General features: G+C 41.2%; 1 protein-coding gene and 1 long non-coding RNA gene across 2 annotated transcripts; both read right to left on the bottom strand.

Annotated features, from left to right (window-relative positions):
- Nucleotides 1-6,725: 6,725 nt before the first annotated feature.
- On the bottom strand, nucleotides 6,726-8,239 carry LOC130522809 (uncharacterized). Its single transcript, XR_008949719.1, has 2 exons — nucleotides 7,307-8,239; nucleotides 6,726-7,076 (listed from the first exon to the last, which is right to left on the bottom strand). It is a non-coding gene; the product is annotated as an uncharacterized LOC130522809 (long non-coding RNA).
- Nucleotides 8,240-10,243: 2,004 nt separating this feature from the next.
- On the bottom strand, nucleotides 10,244-19,999 carry ptger2a (prostaglandin E receptor 2a (subtype EP2)). The gene is made up of 3 exons (XM_057027545.1): nucleotides 19,840-19,999; nucleotides 17,847-18,758; nucleotides 10,244-13,293 (listed from the first exon to the last, which is right to left on the bottom strand). The coding sequence occupies exons 2-3, from the start codon at nucleotides 18,669-18,671 to the stop codon at nucleotides 13,006-13,008; spliced, it is 1,113 nt and encodes a 370-aa protein (XP_056883525.1). The 5' UTR covers nucleotides 18,672-18,758; nucleotides 19,840-19,999; the 3' UTR covers nucleotides 10,244-13,005.
- Nucleotides 20,000-20,447: the final 448 nt, after the last annotated feature.

Below are 20,447 nucleotides of genomic sequence, written 5' to 3'. Positions count from 1 at the left end.
ATCTGAGTCATAAAGGTGATTTCTGTGTGTTCTGTTCAGCCACCCAAGAGGGGGCTGTCTTAGCTGACTGAATAATAGCACTATGATATGAAGTCATGCTCTGGATGGCTTTATAGTGTATATATGAATATACTGAATATAATATGTACTGAATATAATAAATTCTAATGTATCTCTGCAGGTTAATTCTTCCTGTGTGCCCTGCTACATTGCTGATCTAGGAAGTCTTGCACTGCCCTGTAAAGCTACTTATTAGGATGTTTAAGGCGTCCTCAAATGTTCATCTGTGAAAAGTCTGCTCATATTTTGATGACTAACATGCTGCTTGTTTGCACAGGTTGATTTCAGCATGTTGCAATAGAGATCTTGGACTCCAATTCTGGGAAGAGAAACACAATAGCCTCCCTGCACGGGTAAGTGTCAGGAAATTTGGTGCTTTCAGTAAAAGTGCAGCAGATCGTCACACAGCTCAAGACAGCTCTTTTAATTATCTTTTAATTTAGCGTCTTTTTCCCAGATTTGATGACTTGCGCACATTCAAAGAGGACTCAGTGAAATAAACAAAACCTCTGTTTTCACTGTTGCCGGAAAGCAATTCTTTTCCTGCTGCTCCTCTTGGGATACACTTCATACAATACCTTTTAGCACCTATTGGACCGGTGCACAGGAGCACTCTGTGTTTGCTGCTGTTGGAGGGCAATACACCCCCATCCATCGTTAAACCTCTGCAGTGTTGGATTACAGTGTATTTCAGATGAAACATACAGACATTTGGCTAAAAAAGAGTTGGTGTTGTTGTGATTCAATGAAAAGGAAAAATGAGCTGGTGTAGAGCAACACTCAACCTGCTGGCCATGCTTAGGAAATAGACTGAGCTTCAGTGTTTAGACAGCCATTTAGATTGTACCTATAATTTCAGTCAATCCAGTCTGTTATTTCATTCAGCATTTGAAGCTTCTCCAGCTGGAAGAACTGGTGAGAACTGGTGAGCTGGTGATTTAGTGTGATTGCTGTGATAAAATAGATTTCCTGCCTGAACTTTTAGCTCAGCTCTATTTGGAGGAGTGCGGGAACCATTCGATCTGATTAGGAGATTCCCAGAAATAATGCAAGACAAAATAGTTGGACCTTGTTTATGTGGCAGGAACCTCGCTGACCCCTGTTTCCTCGTTGTTGTTTTCTTAAATCCCCCATATATCCAGTTGTTCAGAAAACTGCTGATTAACGTATTAACATATTTTCTTATTATTATCGTTGTATTTTATGTCAGGATTCAATAAGATTAGGTTCCTCTTTAAATAAGCCATTTGTTCTAGAGGCAATGTTTTGATAGGACGTACTTTTAAAAAGATGAGCATCTCTCCCTGAGATTTAAAGACCCCGACAAATCCAGGAAAGCAAACATTCACGACTTAGTTCCACAAACATTCAACAAATGAAAAGGATCACAATGTTTCTGATCCGCCTTCGTCATCAGAGAAACTACATTTCACCAAAATAATGCTTGTTTCTGTTGTAACTTAATATGGGCTGCATTTAGGGCTGAAACTTTACTTTTATTGGGTTTTTCCATTCAGCTCAAGTTTATTGTTTCTAAAAGGCAGCTTCATTAAAGTTCAGGTTCAGTGAATTTTACTTCTCATTACTCCAAACCTTTTGGGGAATGTTCACCAAGCTTGGCTGCTGTAAAAGTCTGGGAAGATTTGGGGAGTGGAAGGTAAACTGTTTCAGTCCTCTTAACATGGAGGAGAGGGGCTGATAACTGAGCTCTCCAGCGTCGTACAGAGGAGAAGTGTTTTATCCTGCTCCATGTTTATTAAAGTGCCCCCAGGACTCTGATGGGGGAAAAAAGACATTATGGAAAAATGCTAAATCCCATCCCTTTAGTGTGTGTGTTCTCTTCAAGCTTATTTCTTCTAAAACCCGATGAATAATGAGGAAGAGTTTAGAATGGATTAAACAGCATGTTTTTAGCTGGGAAAAACTCGGGGAATCCCGCAGACAGGAAGCGCACAGGTCCTGCTGATCTTCTGAGACCTGGAGTCACAGTGGAGGCAGCAGTGAGGAAGCACAGAACCAGAAGCAACTAGCTCATTGGGGCAGGCGTGGAAAGATTTAGGAGAGAAATCTGCCACCTGTCCCACATCAGGGGTAGCCACGCCAGCAGTTGTGCAATATCCAGCTGCTGTACAGAATGTGTTGCATTCTTGCCAGAACAGGAAGTTTCAGCATTACGGTTGTTTTCAATAGCTGACGAGCCTTCGGAGGATTACTGAAACCACACTGCTGGGATATGGTTTTTCTTTTTTTTAAGTCGAACTATATTTAAAGTCACAAGCATAATCCCAGTTTTGTCTCACGTTAGGATGCCGAGCGCTCTATAACTCATGTTTTAACTCTTGTACCATTGTGTTTGCTCCTCTTCTTGGTTTTATACACCAGGAGCAGGTTTGTTCTGAGCAGCCCTGTTCCAGTTTAGAATATATTGGATCTCCGCCACATCCCAAAGATTCTCAATGGTCTGGACTCTGTGGTGGCCAAACCACGTGTGAAAATGTCGTCCCAGGCTGCCTGAAACACTCTTTCACAACTTGAATCCTGGGATTGTCATCTTGGAATATGTTTGTGCCACCAGAGGGGAAAAAAGGCATTGATGGAATAACCTGGTCATTTAGTACATCAGGTGTTCAGCTGACCTCAATCTTAATGATGCTGAACCTGGACCTGACCAACTGCAGCCCCCCCAGATCAGTGCTGCCCCCACAGGCTGGTACAGGAGCCACGAGCTATTATGGGTGCATCTCTTCATCTGCCTGATGTGCCCGTCACTAAGGAACAGCAGAAACCTGGACTCAGACCACATGACCTTCTCCCATTGCTCCAGAGTCCAATCTTTATGCTCCCTCACAAACTCAGGCCTTTTTTTCTGATTAGCCTGACTGATTAGTGGCTTTCTTAAGGCTACACAGCTGTTCAGTCCCAATCGCTCTCTCCACTGTGTGTGTGTGTGTGTGTGTGTGTGTGTGACTATTAAACACAGCCGTGATCACTGAGCATCACCTTTCATCTTCAAAGACGACGGTTCCACACCAGCCCCACCAGACAGTTCTCACCCCGATTCTAGTAGTTTCTGAAGGCTCCTTAGATATTTTCTCTGGCTGATGCAACCAATGACTTGACCTTTCTTAAACATCTCTTCCATAACCACAGGATGTGTCTTTTAACATGCTTGTTTAAGAAATAAGCAGCTGCTCATTGCATCATTTGGGGTTAAATAAGGCGCTTTAAATGTTTCACATATCTTTTTAATGTGGATGTGGAGGCACAGCAGCCTGCAGTTATGTGTAATTTTATTTTTAGGATTTTGTGGTTCGACATGTCTTTATTTTTTTTGTTTTTTGGGGGTTTTTTGTCACAAAGCATCAAATTCAGCTAAACACGAAAACCACAAACAGCAACACAGCTCGTCCTTATTGTAGCATCACAATACTTCTGCCTCTTGCAATTCAACTTCCTCATCTCTTGCCAGTGGGAAAGCCGGGAAATGAGGATTAAAAATGCTCTTTCAGGAAACTGTTGCTGTCAATTTTCAAAAATGTTTTCCTCACTTCCAGACTGCAACATGAAACCCACCGTGGGAGCATCGTAAGTGCCTCGGTTTGATTTATTAATGAAGACATAGTTCTAAACACCCACCTCTGTGATTGCATCACAGCATTACTGCAATGCACACAACAATCCTGTCAACGTTTAATAACGTCTGTCGCTCAGGAGGGTTTTGCTGGATCATTATGGAGTTTCTGAATGTGTGCATACATGCGGTCACAGAACTGAGAAAACATCCTCCCGTTTGTGTCTCTCCTTGTCTCCACATGTGTGCCACCCTCCTCTGCTTCTCAGGAATGTCCGGCGACCTTTATGTCCTTCATTAGACAAAGATAGCTTATGTCCATGAAAAACCTGGACACGTCTCATCTGTCAAACCTGCATGTATGTGAGGCTGACAGCAGAGATCGCCCTTTATGTCAATATTCCTGATCTGCACGAGCCGATTATGTGGCGTTTTATCTTCCCACCTCATTTATTCTTTTCCTTTTCCCTTTCTCTGTGCATAATTTGTGAGTTTGCTGTTATAAAAATGAACTCAAAGGGAAGAGATGCTGGCACTTGTCATCCATAAACAGAAATTAGAATTGATTCGCATCACTGGTGCGAATCAATTCTAATTCAATACAGCCTGAGTGTTCTCAGCTCACAAAGCTGAACCTCTTAAGCCTTGACCCTTTGACCTTTCTTAACAAGAACTGGAACGGAACTGGAAAATGGATTGTGGGTGCTTAATTCACAGTTGTTGACTATCTAGTCTTTCACTTATCTGAAAGGAAAAAATGTAAATGCTCTTAGTATTACAATCAAATAAAGTGGATGTTCCACACTTCCCTACCTGCTCCTTTGATGCTGTGAGTGCCTCCATTTAAATACGACTTAAATTATTATTTCTCTCCGAGCCTACATTGTTAACCTCACCTGTCATGCTTTTCTCTGGTCTGCAGGAGCATCATGCAATCAATTACAGTATAAAACACAGCTAAAATTCCGTATATAGCTGTTGTTTGAACAAAGCTTTTACTGAACATCCATTTTTGGCTCCATTCCTACTGGTGACTGACTTCATAGCTGAGGAGATGTGTCTGCCATGAATGCACAGATGAACTTATTTTGTCATTACTCTAGGTGAACATAGAAAGTTCAGAATAGATCACCTCTGTCAGGTGTGAGATCCACAGCTGTAGATCAATACTATATGTAATGCAATACTATATATGTGCAGTATACATATTACATATATACAAGCAATGTGTGTGTCTCTCTGTCTGTCTGTCTTTCTATCTGTCTCTCTCTCTCTGTGTATATGTGTGTGTGTGTGTGGTGTGTGTGTGTGTGTGTGTGTGTGTGTGGTGTGTGTGTGTGTGGGTGGGTGGGGGGGTGCTAATAAGGTGTTGAATGATGGTGTAATGGAGATGGTTCACAGGACCATAAGGGATGTGGGTTTACTCTCAGACAGATGTGACTTATTCACCAGCGTCATGGTTTGTGGCGGACCTGTAAAAGTAAAGTACACTGGCCATGAAGAAAGTGTTCACACACAGAGTGATTCTGAGTCACCATAAACTAAAGGGTATAAATCACATGTATGGTACATATGTGTTGTGATCTCACACACAACCTCTCATATATATCATCCAGTGTGAAGCCCTGCATAAGTAATTTCCCTTTTTTTTTGTTTAACTTGGGTCAACATGTGTGTAGAAATACCCTGAACATAAATGAAGTAGCTCTGGCATGCAAGTGATAAGATAATAACAGAACACACCTTTATTTGAAATGTTGTTTCATGCTGTAAGGTTGGTAGAAGGAAGTCATCAGGCTTGCAGGGGAGTAGCAGAACATAAACATCACACACACATACACCTCAGGTTCATCAGCCGTTTATTTAGTTTTCCTAAAATTTCCTAAAGTCTTAAGGTTCATATTTTCAATCTTACCTCTTCTTGTTTTAATACACACGTCCTTGTGTGTGAACACTGTCCCCAGTCCTATCTGCCAATGTTGCATTCGCTTCACATTGATATTTAAGCAGAGTTTCACAGGAATGCGGACGCGGCAGACGGGGAAGATAAGCAGAGGTCTATCAATATTTATGGATGACGAAGGTCAGACAGAAAGGAAGCGAGATGAAAAGCCATCAAGGGAAGGTTATATATGAGGAGGAGAGCCGGAAATGGAGAGAAGAGGTGGACAAACAGGGATAAATTGAAATATGTCAATATTTATGAATAGCCTTGGCAGTTAGTAATAATATCTGTGTTCCGGTGCTGCAGCGGCAGTTCTATAAGGACCTCCTTTTTAAAACATCCTTAAATTACGTGTGCAGAACATACCTTCAGCTTGACTTGAGGATTTATTAGACTTCCTCTTCCTGCTGTCATGTGCAACGATGGTACTGATTGTGGTTTTAATCAGGAAAAGTACAGACTGAGAAGGAGAACCGACTGGGTTTGTGTGCTTCTAGACATTATATTCAATATAGGTGACATGAATTTATTATGAAGTGGCTCAGGCCAGCAGAGGATATTTTATGGATTGGAGCCATGCAGGACTGGATGACCTTCGCTCTATTGGTCCACCAATAATCACAGTCATCATCACAATCAGTGTGACAATGTGCCCGTTTTGCTTCAGACTGTCACACTTTTCCTGGATTCCCCTCATGACGAATTAAAGATTGTTCAGTCCAGTGTCCAATTCTATCAACCATACGGTTGAAAGGAGCTACTTCTGGAAGGAGCTGGAAAAATCATATACATATGAAATGTGAGGCATTTTATTTTATTTAGTTATTTATTTATTTTCAAACTCGAGAATTTAAGGTTTTAAAAAGTCAAAGGAGACAAAATATTGGAACACCATCCCATCGTGGAATTAATTTTCCACTGTTGTGTCTTTCTTGATTGATTATTTTGGCCATTTGTTGTACAGTTTAAAAAAAAAATTGTCAAAGTCAGATTAACAAGAAACTTGAAAACTCTTATCTTGTCCCTATGGAAGACTTTAATAGCGAACCATTAACTCACACTTAGTTTAATCAGGAAGTTGGTATATTGAGTGATAACATGTCAAGACAAAATATTTCTGATTGACAGCAATAGCAGCTTCAAGAATGATCGATTTGATTATATCTATTTATTTATTTATAGGTGGTACATTTTGGTGGGGAAAAAAAGATCGCAATCAATAACTTGCATTCAGCTCCAGTGTGGCCGCAATAACGTCAACAGGAAGACCGCGGTATCACGTGCTTAACCCCCAGTTCCTGAACAAGACAACCACTTTGTGTCTGCTCACAGTGGGTTCGGCTTTCAATTTTTTTTTCCGGAAGCTGATGAGAGCATGAAAGTCTGCTGCTGGTTCAGCCTGTTTCCCAGCAAGATTCAGCCGTCATCTTCTTCCTGCAAGTCTCAACAAGTCTCTCCCCGGCTCATTTAAAAACCCAAAACGCCTTCATACTTTCATGTCTGTGAAAATAAAAGGGCAGAATTGCAGCCTTACATACAACTACTTTTGCATTTTCACATTAAGAACTTGACAGGATAAATCCAAAATGAAATGAGTTTTGTTTTACAATTTTAAAATGGAGCCACTGTTAAATATAAATTAGTCTCTTGTGGCTCAATAGATCAAACACTAGGTATTTATAGTTTTTGTTTGAATGCCCTAATTTCACCAGGACTGTACACAAACGCACCTTTCACAGTCACCTTTGGACACTGCCCACTGTCAGGTTTTCCAGGGGTGTGTGATCACTCATCTGTGCCAGTTGTGTTCAGAGCCTCTGTGCTTCCTTCTCGGAGCAGATGTATCCTGGAGCGTTGCACAGCCCCGTGTGTCTTGAGCAGATAGTCGCTGCACTTGTTGTTCCTTAACTTTTACATGGCATATCAGCGCTCCTATTTTAGCGCTGTCACTGCAAAATCTACCCAATAACATGTCAGACTTATTTCGTTATATCCTAACAGGGCCAAATCATAAAAGGCAAGCACAGGTGACATTGACACCAAATGGTCATTTTATTGAAAATGTTGAGCTGTTCATCATTCATCAAATTAGCGGAAACAACAGGTTAATTTTAGGGATTCGCCCCTCTCTTCCAGAGTCTTTGTTGCCGCTGGTTTTGATGTTGTCACCTTTTTGGCCTCTGTTTATTTTTCCAGTTGTAATGGACTGTTGTAGTCGTGCTTTAGTGTGCACTAGTAGAGACTAAAAAGTTGCGCAGTCCTTCTTCTGTGTTTGCAGCGCTGTGTAAATAAAGGGGAAATCCCTTTAAGACTCTTGGGGGGTTTTGTTTGTTTTTTTTCACAGTCTTTCTTCCAAATAAGTGATCCCATAGCTGACTGTGTGTTGTTGTCGGTTTTATTCACACAGGAAGTGATTGAAAAATTCAAAAGATTGACTTGTCTGTCTGCACTTAGCAGCTTGTGTGTAATCACTACACCTCTGCAGTCTGATTCATCGGCTGTGTTGCCCAACATTCGGGCAACAGTTAAGCTAAATGAGCCTGAATGGCTTGGATGGAAAAATATATAATTAAAGTTGAATTTCCTCAGAAAATCCAGCTTTTTCAGGGCACGGCATGGGAGAAAACCACATGATGATGTTGAAATTCGAGGTCTAATGCAGGGAGAATTCATTGTAAAGGCTATGGTTTAGCTGTGACAAAGACCAGCATCATGCTGAAGAGTAATTCATCAATTCCACTGTGAAACTCCACACAAAATAAGACACTTGCTTCCTGTCGCCAAACTGGTCTGTCTGTCTTTTATATCATTTTATTCTAACACCCTCTCTGGGCTACATCACATTCTATAACTTTTGAAGCACAAGTTTAACCTGTGCAGCAGTTTTTACTGGGCAGATTGATGACACTATCTATTAGCAAACTTGAGGCCAATTGCATGAAAATTATCTGTGACTGAGACTCGACACACGTCAGCTCGTTACTTCCTCTCAATTAATCAAAATGTAAAATTTATCTGATTACACGGGCAGGGTTGATTAATCAACTGGTCAATTATGCAGCAGAGAGCAGGTTTGAGCTGATGTGCTCCAGATGTCTGGTTGGTCAGCTGGGTGTAATTGTTTATCGGTGGGACATTAATTGACAGAGGGCCAACAGGAGATGTAGAGAATTATGGGTAATTACAGTGGGTAATTGCATTCTGTTATGGTTTTGAACCACGGTGGTTTTATTCCGGGTTTCCGTACTATGGTGCCGTCATCTCATAACGGCAACAACGCCGCTGTAGAGGTGGGACGTCAATAAAGTGAGGTCATCAAAGGAAAACAATAAATTTGTTAAGCCTATACTGCGTACCGTGTAATGGGGCCAAACTCAGCACTCACAAACCACCTACGTCTGTGTTCATGTTTCTGGTTTCTGGTTAAATGTAAAATGTCAACAGTGGTAATTTCTCCATGCTAGTCTCTTCTTTAGAAAATTACAGATAAGAAAGGAAACTCCACCTCCACATTGTCACGCTTTACTGAAGCAGAGAAAACAGTGTGATGATTGTTATCAATGCTGCCTTTCTGCTGCACTGTAGGCACACTTTTAACCGTCTCCACCTCTTGCTTCTAGTCGACGTCAACTACTGCTTCCTTCTGAATACTATGCAGCTTCCCATAACAATGCTTTTGAAAGTGATACATGTGTTACATGACCAGGAACACAACCTGCTAATTTTAGAATGACCAGATGATGCTCAGCTTCTTCGCTAAACCCTTCAATTGATTTGAGTTGGGGGTTTTTTGATAGATATTGATAGTTGAATATTTGCTTTGCTCTGCTGCTTACGCAGCTTTGGAGGACCTCAGGATGTCACGTTTGGCACTTTTCAGCTAATCGCTACTGTCTGAAGCAACTTCAGCAGGATTCATTAGAAGCGTATAGCTGCACACTGCTGCATCTATTATCAGTGCCAGTGATGGCTCATGTTAGGGGAAGCCAAAGTAATGAAATTAATGAAATACTGCACATCCCATCAGAGGAAAGTGTAAAATTGGCTTGTTTCCGAATACTGCTATTCATCACAGCTGACACTGTTTGTTTCCTATGAAAATGGGCAAAAAAAGCCCCAAATCACTTGCAAAAAAGGTAAAGGTGCTTTTCTCTGGTCTTTGCTGCACCCCAATCACCAGAGAAATGCTGCGATGACTTTTACAGTGGAAGAATGTCAGAGCTGAGGCAAATAGGCTGGGAAAAAAGCTTAAAGCATTGACTATCTTTAATCATGATTTCTATTTTTTTTTTTTACATAATCATGTCATCTCCTCTGAGCTGATAGGAGAAAAGACCACAGTTAAGCAAAAATAAAGAATTGATCACCAGCCAGTCTATGATGCGCTTGGTAGTCATGGGATAGATTATGACTTGAGGTTTCCTAAGTGAGGGAAAGTGAAGAGTGAAGTTTGAAAAGCAACAGGGCAAAGAGTAATGTTCTGATCATGGAACATGTGCACACAGAGGGTGGAGATGCAGATCAAAATAAATAAAGTCGGCCTCAAGCTCTAGTGCAAACAGTGAAAACTAAATACAAATACAAGTGAGTCTTGTTTTTTGTCACTTTATGTAAGGCTGAAAACATGGCATATTTATTCATTATTGCCATAAATCACATGCGCTCAATACAGTTCTATACACAGTACTTTATTTTATTTGAGTACAGACATTCAGCTCTGTTTGACATCAAATATCAGTGCTCTGCAACAACACAGTCGCGCAACCTAGCGTGCATGTAAGCATGAAGAAGCTGTAGGCACACGGATGTTTTACAGTAAAACCTCAAAAACAGGCACAAACATTTACAGACAATCAAACTTTAATGGTGCACACACGTCTTTGGGAAGTATTAATTCACTGTAGCAAAGACTTTGATGCTGAGCTCAGAAACAATAACAGTGGAGTGGAAGCTCTCCTTAGCCCCAGCTTCCCTTATTCTTACACCTTTTACAAGCTTGAAGATTATATGGACCCTTTCTTGTGTTGATTTAGCGTCATCCTGCACCAGGAACTTGAGCCCAGTTCAAGATGGTTTCATTTTTGAAGGATCGGATGTGGCAATATTTGCAATTCCCTGCAGTGCTGTGTAATTTAAACCCAACAATCCCATCTTCTCTCAATTTAACCGGCATCCATAAGTGAGGAATCTCCCTGCTTCTTTCTGGGAATTCATTTGTCACTCAGTCTGACCTGACATTGTTCTTCTAATATAAAGACTTGCTGCGTTGGTGGGCGGCAGATCGCATAACTGTGAGGTGACTAATGGAAGCAGTTTGGCTGAAGGCATCCTCCTGGTTTCTATCTCGTCGGTATCGAATTGATTCTGCACTGATATTTTTCATTTTTGGATGTTTGTCTGATATCAATGCTGATCTTCTGAAAAGACATTTGGACTAAAAAAACATTTTCTATGTTAAAATAAATGCAACTCCAGTGACACTTTAGCATAAAACTGCTGGATAAAATGGAAAGGTAGGGTTCTTCTGATCATCAGTCAAATATCTTTAGAGAAAATGGTCTGAACAAAAGCATGGATTTCAAAAGAGCAAGACCCTTTTTAAGAACTCAAAGAACATATTAGAGGTTTTTTAAATAAATAAACCACTGGCTGTGTGCCTTACTCTTCAAAAACAATCCAAGCAGACATGGAACATTTACTCTCAGCCATTATTTAAAACAAAAATAAGTTAAACACTTAACTGCAATATTGTTTTGATGGTCTGTTTATTTTATACAATACAACCTGCTAATATTCATAATATATACCAATTATGCTTGCAGTCAGTGCCCTCTTACGTGATTATCATGCACAAATCTTTAGCGTATCTTAGACTGTCTTGTGCAAAGACAAAATGTCCCCGTAGGCCTTTTGCACATGACCCTTCTGGCAGGAATCTTGTTGTCTGGAAGCAGACCAGAGGTTAAGAAGCTCAAAGTAGATAATATTCCCAAAATTCTGAGCTGTTCCAAGTCCTACAAAATTCCCTCTATTTAACTGAGCACGATATCATGTTAAGATATACTTGAATCTGCGAGTATCATGAACGTGCTTAGCACTAGGACACTGCCTGGTTGTTATATGGACTCCGTGCAGGATGGTCTAAAACTGTCCTATAATAATATATAGATAATATTCTTGAGTAAGGTTCAAGGTTTATGTTAGTTATCATATGTCAATCATACATGTCAGTTTAGAATGTGGCATTTGCAAGGCCTGAAGCCACTGTTGTAAACTATCGCCTGTATACTGTACTGCAACGCTATTTACAGACAAGCCCATCAAGGAACACGGTGCGCTTGACATTTATTATTTCCAGTCACAGCCGCAGTATTTTAAAACACATTTTGAATTTTGGAAGTTTAAAATAAGGTTTCCTGCGGTTTTACTTAAAATCTGAGTGAGGTTGAAGTCGCTCTTGTTAGATTCTTCTCAGTGGTAGACGGGTTTCAATTTTCAAGCAGTTTATTTTAATGGTTAGCACTTTTGTATATACATTTGAATATTTAAGCTGTCAGTATTGATCTTGTTTAACTCTTAGTGCTGTCCTGTTTGACATTATATTAAATGTGAAAAAGAAGCATGATTATTTTGGTTTTTGTCTGGCCAGTGACCAGAAATGCTCACACTGTTAAGGCGACCTCTTAATGGCTCCAGTTATTGGCTTTATAAGCCCGGTTCTTGAATAAAACTCGATTAATAACTTTAATCTAGGCCTACTTGGAGTCAGCACTGCAAATCTGTATCTACAAGCTGTTTCAGATTGGTATCAGCAAGACGGTGTTCATTTAGTAGTTTATCGGACCAAATCGGGAGCAATGAACCTGGATCAGGAGAATCCTAGTGATTATCAAGAAACAGCATCAGTTCATAATGGAAGCTGATGTTTTCCTCTTTTTTTAACTCCTTTATCTGCTTCAGTTACAGGTTCATTCCATCTCTGTGTGCAGCTTTTGCCTAGTAAACAGTTTATATTGAGCATTTTTTTTTAAATATTTTGATGGGAATGGTAGACCCAAATAAACACATTGTTAGCAGATAAACACACATGCAGGTTGTTGCTGATGATTACAAACCTTATATCAAGATTGTTTTGGCAGGATAGACCCTATTTTAAATTATCCAGCGGCATAAATATTAGCAGCAGCAAGCTGTTACTTCAAAATGAGTCCGTGTGCATTCATCATGGTTCCAGTGCGACATGGATAGAAATGTCATGGTTTCAATGCAAGAGGCAGCAACCAGCTTATAGAATGGGTAATTAAGCAGAAGAGGTCATGACGTAATGCAGACCCATAAATTAGACTCAAAAAGAACATATGTGAAATAGGAGTACCTCACTCTCCAGTCCAATAAATACAAATGTCACATCTTCAAATACTGTAAATGATCATAGTGCTTCGGTATTGGGGGGAGGCTCTGGGTACTCCAACGCTGGCTGAGGCAGTTCTAGGTTGGCTGGAGAATTCTGTTTGGCCAGAGACAATTTCAAATCGGAACTATGCGACAGTGCCAGACGGGTCTGGCAGACTGAGCCCCAGAAAAAGTGCAACACGCTGGGGGAGAGGAGGATAAATACCCAGGGGTCGATGATAGAGTTAACAGAGATGAAGCGGAGGGCAATAAGGTCCAGGCCGTGAGACTCCTGATTCCAAAGGGAGTTAATGTAGACTCTGATCTGAGAGAGAAATGGAGGAGAAGGTGGGGGAAAGGTGGTGAGTTAGGGGTGATCCAGAGTGGCTCACACATCCTAGCGGATATCCTGGATTAGTAATAAACCCTGTATAATACAACATAGGTAGGGGCGCTGTTTTGGGTGTTGACTGCCAGGTGTTCTGTATTTTACACTTTTATTACACTACACTTGTTCGATGCCAAGCTGGTCCGCATCCTTCATGTTTACATTATAAATGATTTCAGTGCCAGCGAAAAGGCCACAGATGTTTCACAGTGGCAGCTAATCCCATTGTTAAGGACCTGCTATCGAGCAGGACATCACATAAACCCGTCAGCATCAGTCAGGCTCACGATGCCATTCCCTTCCTGCTCAGTGCAGAATACACAGCACTGTGGTAAAAATGGTATCTTAACACAAGTCTAATTAGGGATAACTCATCCCCAAATCCAATTTCAATCTTAAACCATGACTTTAATGTTGTATGAAAGTGAGGTTAGGACTAAACATGCAGCCTAATTTACCCACATTTAAACAAATATCTTTGCAGATTTGAGAGGCTCTTTTTGCAGGTGATCGATCACAGCTCAGTCTTTCTCTTTGTGCTGCTGTCACAAGCTCTTATCCTGAACCCGAGCTAATGGGCCTGCCAACGTGGCTCACAACTAGGATAACAGTCAACATTTAGGCTCATGAACAAGGCGGGCGCATGTCTGTACAGACAAGCTTTAGTCTTCTTCAGTCAAGTCAAATATGAGATGAGCTGCACGGCCACATAACTGTTGCTTTGGGCATAACCTTTTTATTTTTTGTACCGTAAGTGTCTTTATTTGAACCATTGTAGCCAATTAGAATGAGCAGCTGACTAATTTCTTCCTGTCTTTAATATGGTTTTTAAGTCTGGGATAGAACAATAAAAGGCTATAATGGGAAACAATAAAATCCCAAAGCTCTCAGCCACAAGGTTGGGAGCCAGCACATTAGTACAATCCATGGAAGCTGTGAATACAGCTCACAGGTAGGAATTCCTGCAGCGGGGGCCAGTTAAAAGACATGGGAATTAAGTCTATAAAGTTGTTTGTTTTTAAAGTTTTTATAAAACAGCCAAGGATGGACAGATGGGGGTCTTTAAGTGTTGAAATGTCTCTGCTTTTACTAAGTTGTTTTTTTTTTTTAAAGAAACCCTCATGTCATTGCTGTGAGGCCTTGAATAGGATAAAGCTGCTGTTTTTGTTTATCCTGGCTCAGCCGTGACACCCAGCCGTGCGCCCACGTTCCACTACCCTCACAACAGCAAAGAGCGTTATCGTCTTAGACAAAGTTCTTGGGAATGAGCTGCAGTGAACAACATTCACATTGTTTGCCTTTGTTCTGACCAGGGTTCCAATATTTTAATCTCCACTTTCTTCATTTTCAGCCATAATTTTGACACTTGTCTGTTGTCCTGATGTGACATTGCAAGGTTTTAAAATATGGCCTATACCACATCGAACACTTCACCAGGAAATGGCTTCTGAGCAGCAGATTGATGTAACGTGAGCTCAGTGTGTGCATGAAAGAAGTTCTGACTTCAGACTGTTGTGTCAGGTTACACACTGGACAGGCATGAACAATTTTAGAAGGCCCTTGATAAATTATGCATTTGTTTTAATTGATTAGCCTCAGATTAGTAGCCACAGGAGCACATAGCACTGTTTTATACTGTAATAGGATTCAAAGGAGGCTTGTACTAATCTACATTTGTTTGTGCAACCACAATAGGAGCCAGTTACCCTTAGGTGATCCCTGAGCTTCTTTCAGTATCTCATTTATGCAGTTTCTTCTTTTTATGTGTCATGAAGATTTTGGGCAAAGGAAAGTTTTGGCGCAAGCTGTAGCCATGGTGTGGTGGGAAATAGATTTATTTGTTTAGTAAAAAGCAGGAAGTTGTTGAGTCATAATTGTTGAAATTGCCTTGTCTGAATTTTGACTCATTCATCCGTCTGTCATATGACTGTGTGCTCTTCCTTGTGATGGTCGGACAATTGACAACTGTTTCAACATTTCAATTCCATATCTGTGTGAGTTTATATCATTCTGATTTTCCTTTAACAAAACAGCAAATAACTCAGATTATCTGTCTTCTACAATGCGACTGTTTGAACGCCGATGACAGGCTGAATGCAGCTGTACAGGCATCAGAACAGACTAAAGGCTCAACCCGTTCAAATGGATCCTAACAGCAATCTGGGAGTTTTGCCTTAATCTCTCACAAAGACAATAAGAAGGGACATTCAGCTTGGCTTAATCACTGCGGGCTCTGAATAATATACGGTAAAAGGTTCTCTACGCGTCACCACATGGGAACAAATGGAACTGTCTGCCAATAGGTTAATGTGGCCTTTTGTCCAAAATATGATGAGAAGGCGACAGAGCGGAGATAAGTGCGGGTGTCACAGTCGGTGATTCACTGGTAGGTTTTACACAGGGCTCCCATTACAGGAATAATGCATCAGATGCAGCTGACATTAATGCTCCTGTGGCTTCTGCCTGCAGTGCTGACAGGTGCAGTCGCACAGGCATCCTAATATCCCAGCAGGTTGACCTTCCTGACTGTTCCTCCTCAAGTCACGCTGAACTCAATGCAATTCCCACTCCCCAAACAATGACCTGACCCAATTAAGACACATCTATTTGCACAAGAATATTTGCACTGTCAATAAGAGCTCCAGCACTAACAATACATTAAACTGAAATGCAAATTAGAACTTTTTGGTTGAGAATTATAACCTGCTAAAACATTGATAATAAAACACACCAATTTCCTTTCATTCTTTCCTTCTGCTCTGTCTCACTCTATGTGTTTAGCCTTGTCATCTCTGCTACGGAGCCTTTTAATGAGGACATGAAGACAGCCGATGGTAAGCTGACACCAGCGTCCTTTACTTGTCTGCAATAATCCACAGCTGGTTGGGTCACTGTATGCAGTATTTTCAGCACATTTCAACAGACTCTGGGTTTCATGTTTTCCAAGAAAGATTGGAAGATTAATATTTTTACACATTTCTTTCATGCTGACTGTGTATCAGATCTATTTCATTTACAACGGCACAAAAAAGTATTTAGTCAGCCACCAACTGTGCAAGTTCTCCCACTTAAAATAATGACAGAGGTCCATAATTTCCATCATAGGTACATGTCAACTGTGAGAGACAGAATGTGGAAATGAAATCCATTAAATCACACTGTAGGATTTATAAAGAAATGATAAATTCCCGAGTAAAATAAGTATTTGGTCAATAACAAAAATTCAACTCAATACTCTGTAATATAGCCATTGTTGACAATGACAGAGGTGAAAGGTTTCCTGTAGGTCTTCACCAGGTTTGCACACACTGTAGCTGGTATTGTGGCCCATCCTTCCATGAAGATCTCCTCGAGGGCAGTGATTCTTTGGGGCTGTCGCTGGGCAACACGGGTTTTCAACTCCCTTCACAGATTTTGACCATATGACATTCTCAGAATCCTCCTCTGGATCATCATGGTCACGGCAGGATTTGACTCCCTAGTAGTAGTGTGTTACTGACAGTAACCTTTGTTGCTTTGGTCCCAGCTCTCTCCTGGTCATTCACCAGGTCCCCGGTGTAGCTCTGGGATTTTTGCTCACGTTCTCATAATTAGGTTGACCCCAAAGGATGAGATTTTGGAGCCCCAAATCGAAGGAGATTATTAATGGACTTGTATGTCTTTCATTTTCTAACAATTGCTCCCACAGTTGACTTATTTACACTGAGCTACTTGCCTATTATAGATTCACTCTTCCCAGCTATGTGCAGGTCTACAGTTTTGTTCCTGGTGCCCTTAGACACCTCTTTGGTCATGGCCATGGTGGAGTCTGAGTGTTTGAGGATGAAAATTATAGACCTCTGTCACCATTTTAAGTGGGAGAACTTGCACAGTCATGGCTGACTAAATCCTTTTTGCCCCGTTGTATATGAGTGTAAAACGACTGCTTGTGTGGAAGCAGACAGTCTCAAGGAAAACAGAGCTCATACTTCTTGCTGCAGTCCTGCCTTGGTGACCCTGCAGATGATTACGGTAAATTAAGTGGGATGCAGAGTTTGGCAAACTACATGGAAAAATGAGTCTGGCTTTTTCAAGTAGTGGCTGAAACACAGCAGCATCCGAGGTGACACATTGCACAAAATCATAGCATGGGTACAGGTATTAGCATGGGGCAAACGTAGAGCGGTCCTGAACAGCAAAATACAAACCCCGTTATTCAAACAGCACGGGGTTTGATACATTTTTAGAGATTTAAGTTCGTTTGGAACAACCCAAAATATTCTGTGCCTTATATCTAATGTATTGCTGTTTGTTGTCTGTGTGACATAATCACTTAATTTTTGGGCTTTCATATGAAACCTGTTTTTCCGGGCTTTTAAAAATATATTCAGTTTAAATTCTCATATTCCAAATTGGAATAAATAACAGAAGAATCTCCCTATAGCTGCTCTTTGAAGTTATTTTTAACAGCATGGTTTAAGAAACTGTATGTGAAATATGCATCTTCTTACCACTAGAGGCAGCGTGCAGATGATGAAGATGATGGTCATGAAGACCAGCAGGACCAGGTGCTCCACCTCCTCAGCCAGAGACGTCCCCTTGCGGACGTTGTTGGCTCTGCTGCTGCTGCTCATGATGCCGCCGTTTCTCCTGCGGCGCTGGTACATCTTGAACAGGTGGTACACCACAAAAGCGTTGCACGTCACAATGGCCAGCACCAGCATGAGCATAACAGTGGCGTACATGTTGGCGTAGACTTTCTCTTGTTTTGCCTTTGGGTTCATGTCGATAAAGCACCATGTGCCTGGACAGTATTGTACGTAAGAACCGAACCCCGCAAAAGGTAAGAGACAGAACGATGTACATACTGAAAACACAAGTGGGATTGTGATGTAGGCACATTTCTTGGTGACATACTGGTTGTACAAGTAGGGGTACCCAATGGCGAAGCATCTCTCCAGCGCCATGGCAAACAGGAGGGACATGGTGGCCAGGCTGAAGAAAGTCATGCTGACACCAAAGTATTTGCACACACTTTGGTTCCTAGGCGACATCCCCACCAATGTTGTGTTTTGAGAGTAAGAAAGCTGCACTAATGGACTGACCAGACAGGTGCCGGCCAGGTCTGTGACTACCAACGACGTGATGAGGATGTTGAACAAAGTCCGCTTCCGCGTGTTCCTGGTCCTGGCGTCTCGACATCGCCGCATTTCCAGGATGACCAGGGCCACCACGTTGCCAAAGATGCCAGCAGCGAACATGATGGCGCTGATGACGGGACTCTTGGTGGAGTCGATGTTGAGCTTGCTGTGACACAGGTCGTATACTGTATCCATGATGGTTTTCTTTAATGGCTGCTTTTAACGCGGGAGGAATTCTTCCAGAGAAGTCACAAGTGTCTCCGTAAAACGTCAGCAGCCATCCTGCTCGAACCCAGAGGAAGAAAGAATTTTACCGATCATACAAACTTCATACTCATTACCAGCAATACAAGTAAGATTAGTCCATTTGGCTAATTTGTAAAATCAAAACAAATTTAGAAACCAAAATCCCAGGCTGATCCATCAGTTCAAAAAAATATAAAACCTTGATAGGCTCCAGCTCTTTTGTCCACCAACTGGACAAAGATCCAGAAGATCCTGCATTATTTGAAGTTTTCTTTTTTGTTTTTGACATCAGTAATTTAGAGAGTAACAGTCAGTCTGATCCCACTGTGACAAAGGTGTGAGTAAACTTTCTCCAGCCATCCAAACACTCAGAAGTGCCATCATCGCCACAGAAAAATGGAAAGTTTTGCAAATGGGTGCTGTGAATTTGAAGAGCTTGACCGTTGCTCTACTGTGTTTTGCTATTTTGGAACCAAAATGGTCCTGTTCCTCTCCCACCAGTTAATACTCATCCTCTGACACCTTTTTTGTTAAACCTCTTGGTATGCTAGTGGCGTAAGTAATGCTTTACATATGGTGTGCTTTAACTCGTAGCACTTTTATTGGGTAGGTGACTCAACTCTTTGTTGTGGAGATTATGTCTTCTATAGTGATTATGGCTGTATTCACTGCACTTTATTTAAACTGCTTTAAAAAGTGCAATGTCCACCCCCAAAACACAGAGCAGATCTTTACCAGATGTGGTGTCTCTGTTTTGAACAGCCTTTAATGGTGTTCGGTTGTATTAAAGCGGTAAAATTACAAACATGAAATCGAATTAAAGTGAAAAGATTATGTCATTACGGGTAGTGTGCTGTTACAATTATTTAAACTTGATAAACGTGATTTATTTCCAAACATGATCCGGACTGTATGGAATATGACATTTATAAATCACATTTACTTGGAAAATGCGCACTTATTGAATTCGAACTCTTCCAGCGTCAGCGTGTTTTGGTCAGCAAAGAAAACCTTTTGGTGTCAAGTTTTCTGCGTAAAGACGCGCTGACAGAGAACAGCGCGCTGAAAAGTGTCGCATATGCGCGCTGAAAAGGACCCAGATAACAAAAGTTCTCACCTTATTTAAGACTCGCTTCCCGGCTTAAAGACGTTCACGCCCTGGTGATGTAGTCCACTTGGAGCCGAAATGGAGCAATAATTCCCAGATGATCCTTTGTGTCGGTGCGCTCCGGTTTAAAGGTGAGTATGGAGAGGGCGAGGCGCACCGGGGATGAATGAACGAAGCACGGGTCGGTGACGTCACGCTGCCTGAGCACACCTCCCCGCAAGCACACACACACATGCACACCCCTAGTTCTATCCTGGTTACTCCAACTATTCATAAGACGCTTAGAATCTTATTCTTATAAATTAGTTTATGACTACTTAGAAACCTTAAATAAAAGTGGTGTCTTAGTGAGTATCCATCCTAATCAGACTTTGGGGTTGTTATTTACCATCCTGTACACTAATTAAGCAAAAGAAATATATCTGATCCAAAGACAGAATTACAGCAGCCACACACTTCGTGTGCACTTCAAAACCACAACAGGAAAACAGCACTGGGGCCAGTTCATATGTCTTTGGCTACAAATAGAAGAGCCAAAACTAAGTTGGTAAAAAGGTGATGAAGATACTGCAATGCCACCCATGTACGGGTCATATAAGGGTAAAGGAAGAAAAAAA

Source organism: Takifugu flavidus, chromosome 3 (genome assembly GCF_003711565.1).
Source record: "Takifugu flavidus isolate HTHZ2018 chromosome 3, ASM371156v2, whole genome shotgun sequence".
Taxonomy (NCBI): Eukaryota; Metazoa; Chordata; class Actinopteri; order Tetraodontiformes; family Tetraodontidae; genus Takifugu; species Takifugu flavidus.
This window is presented reverse-complemented; position numbering and strand designations above follow the sequence as displayed.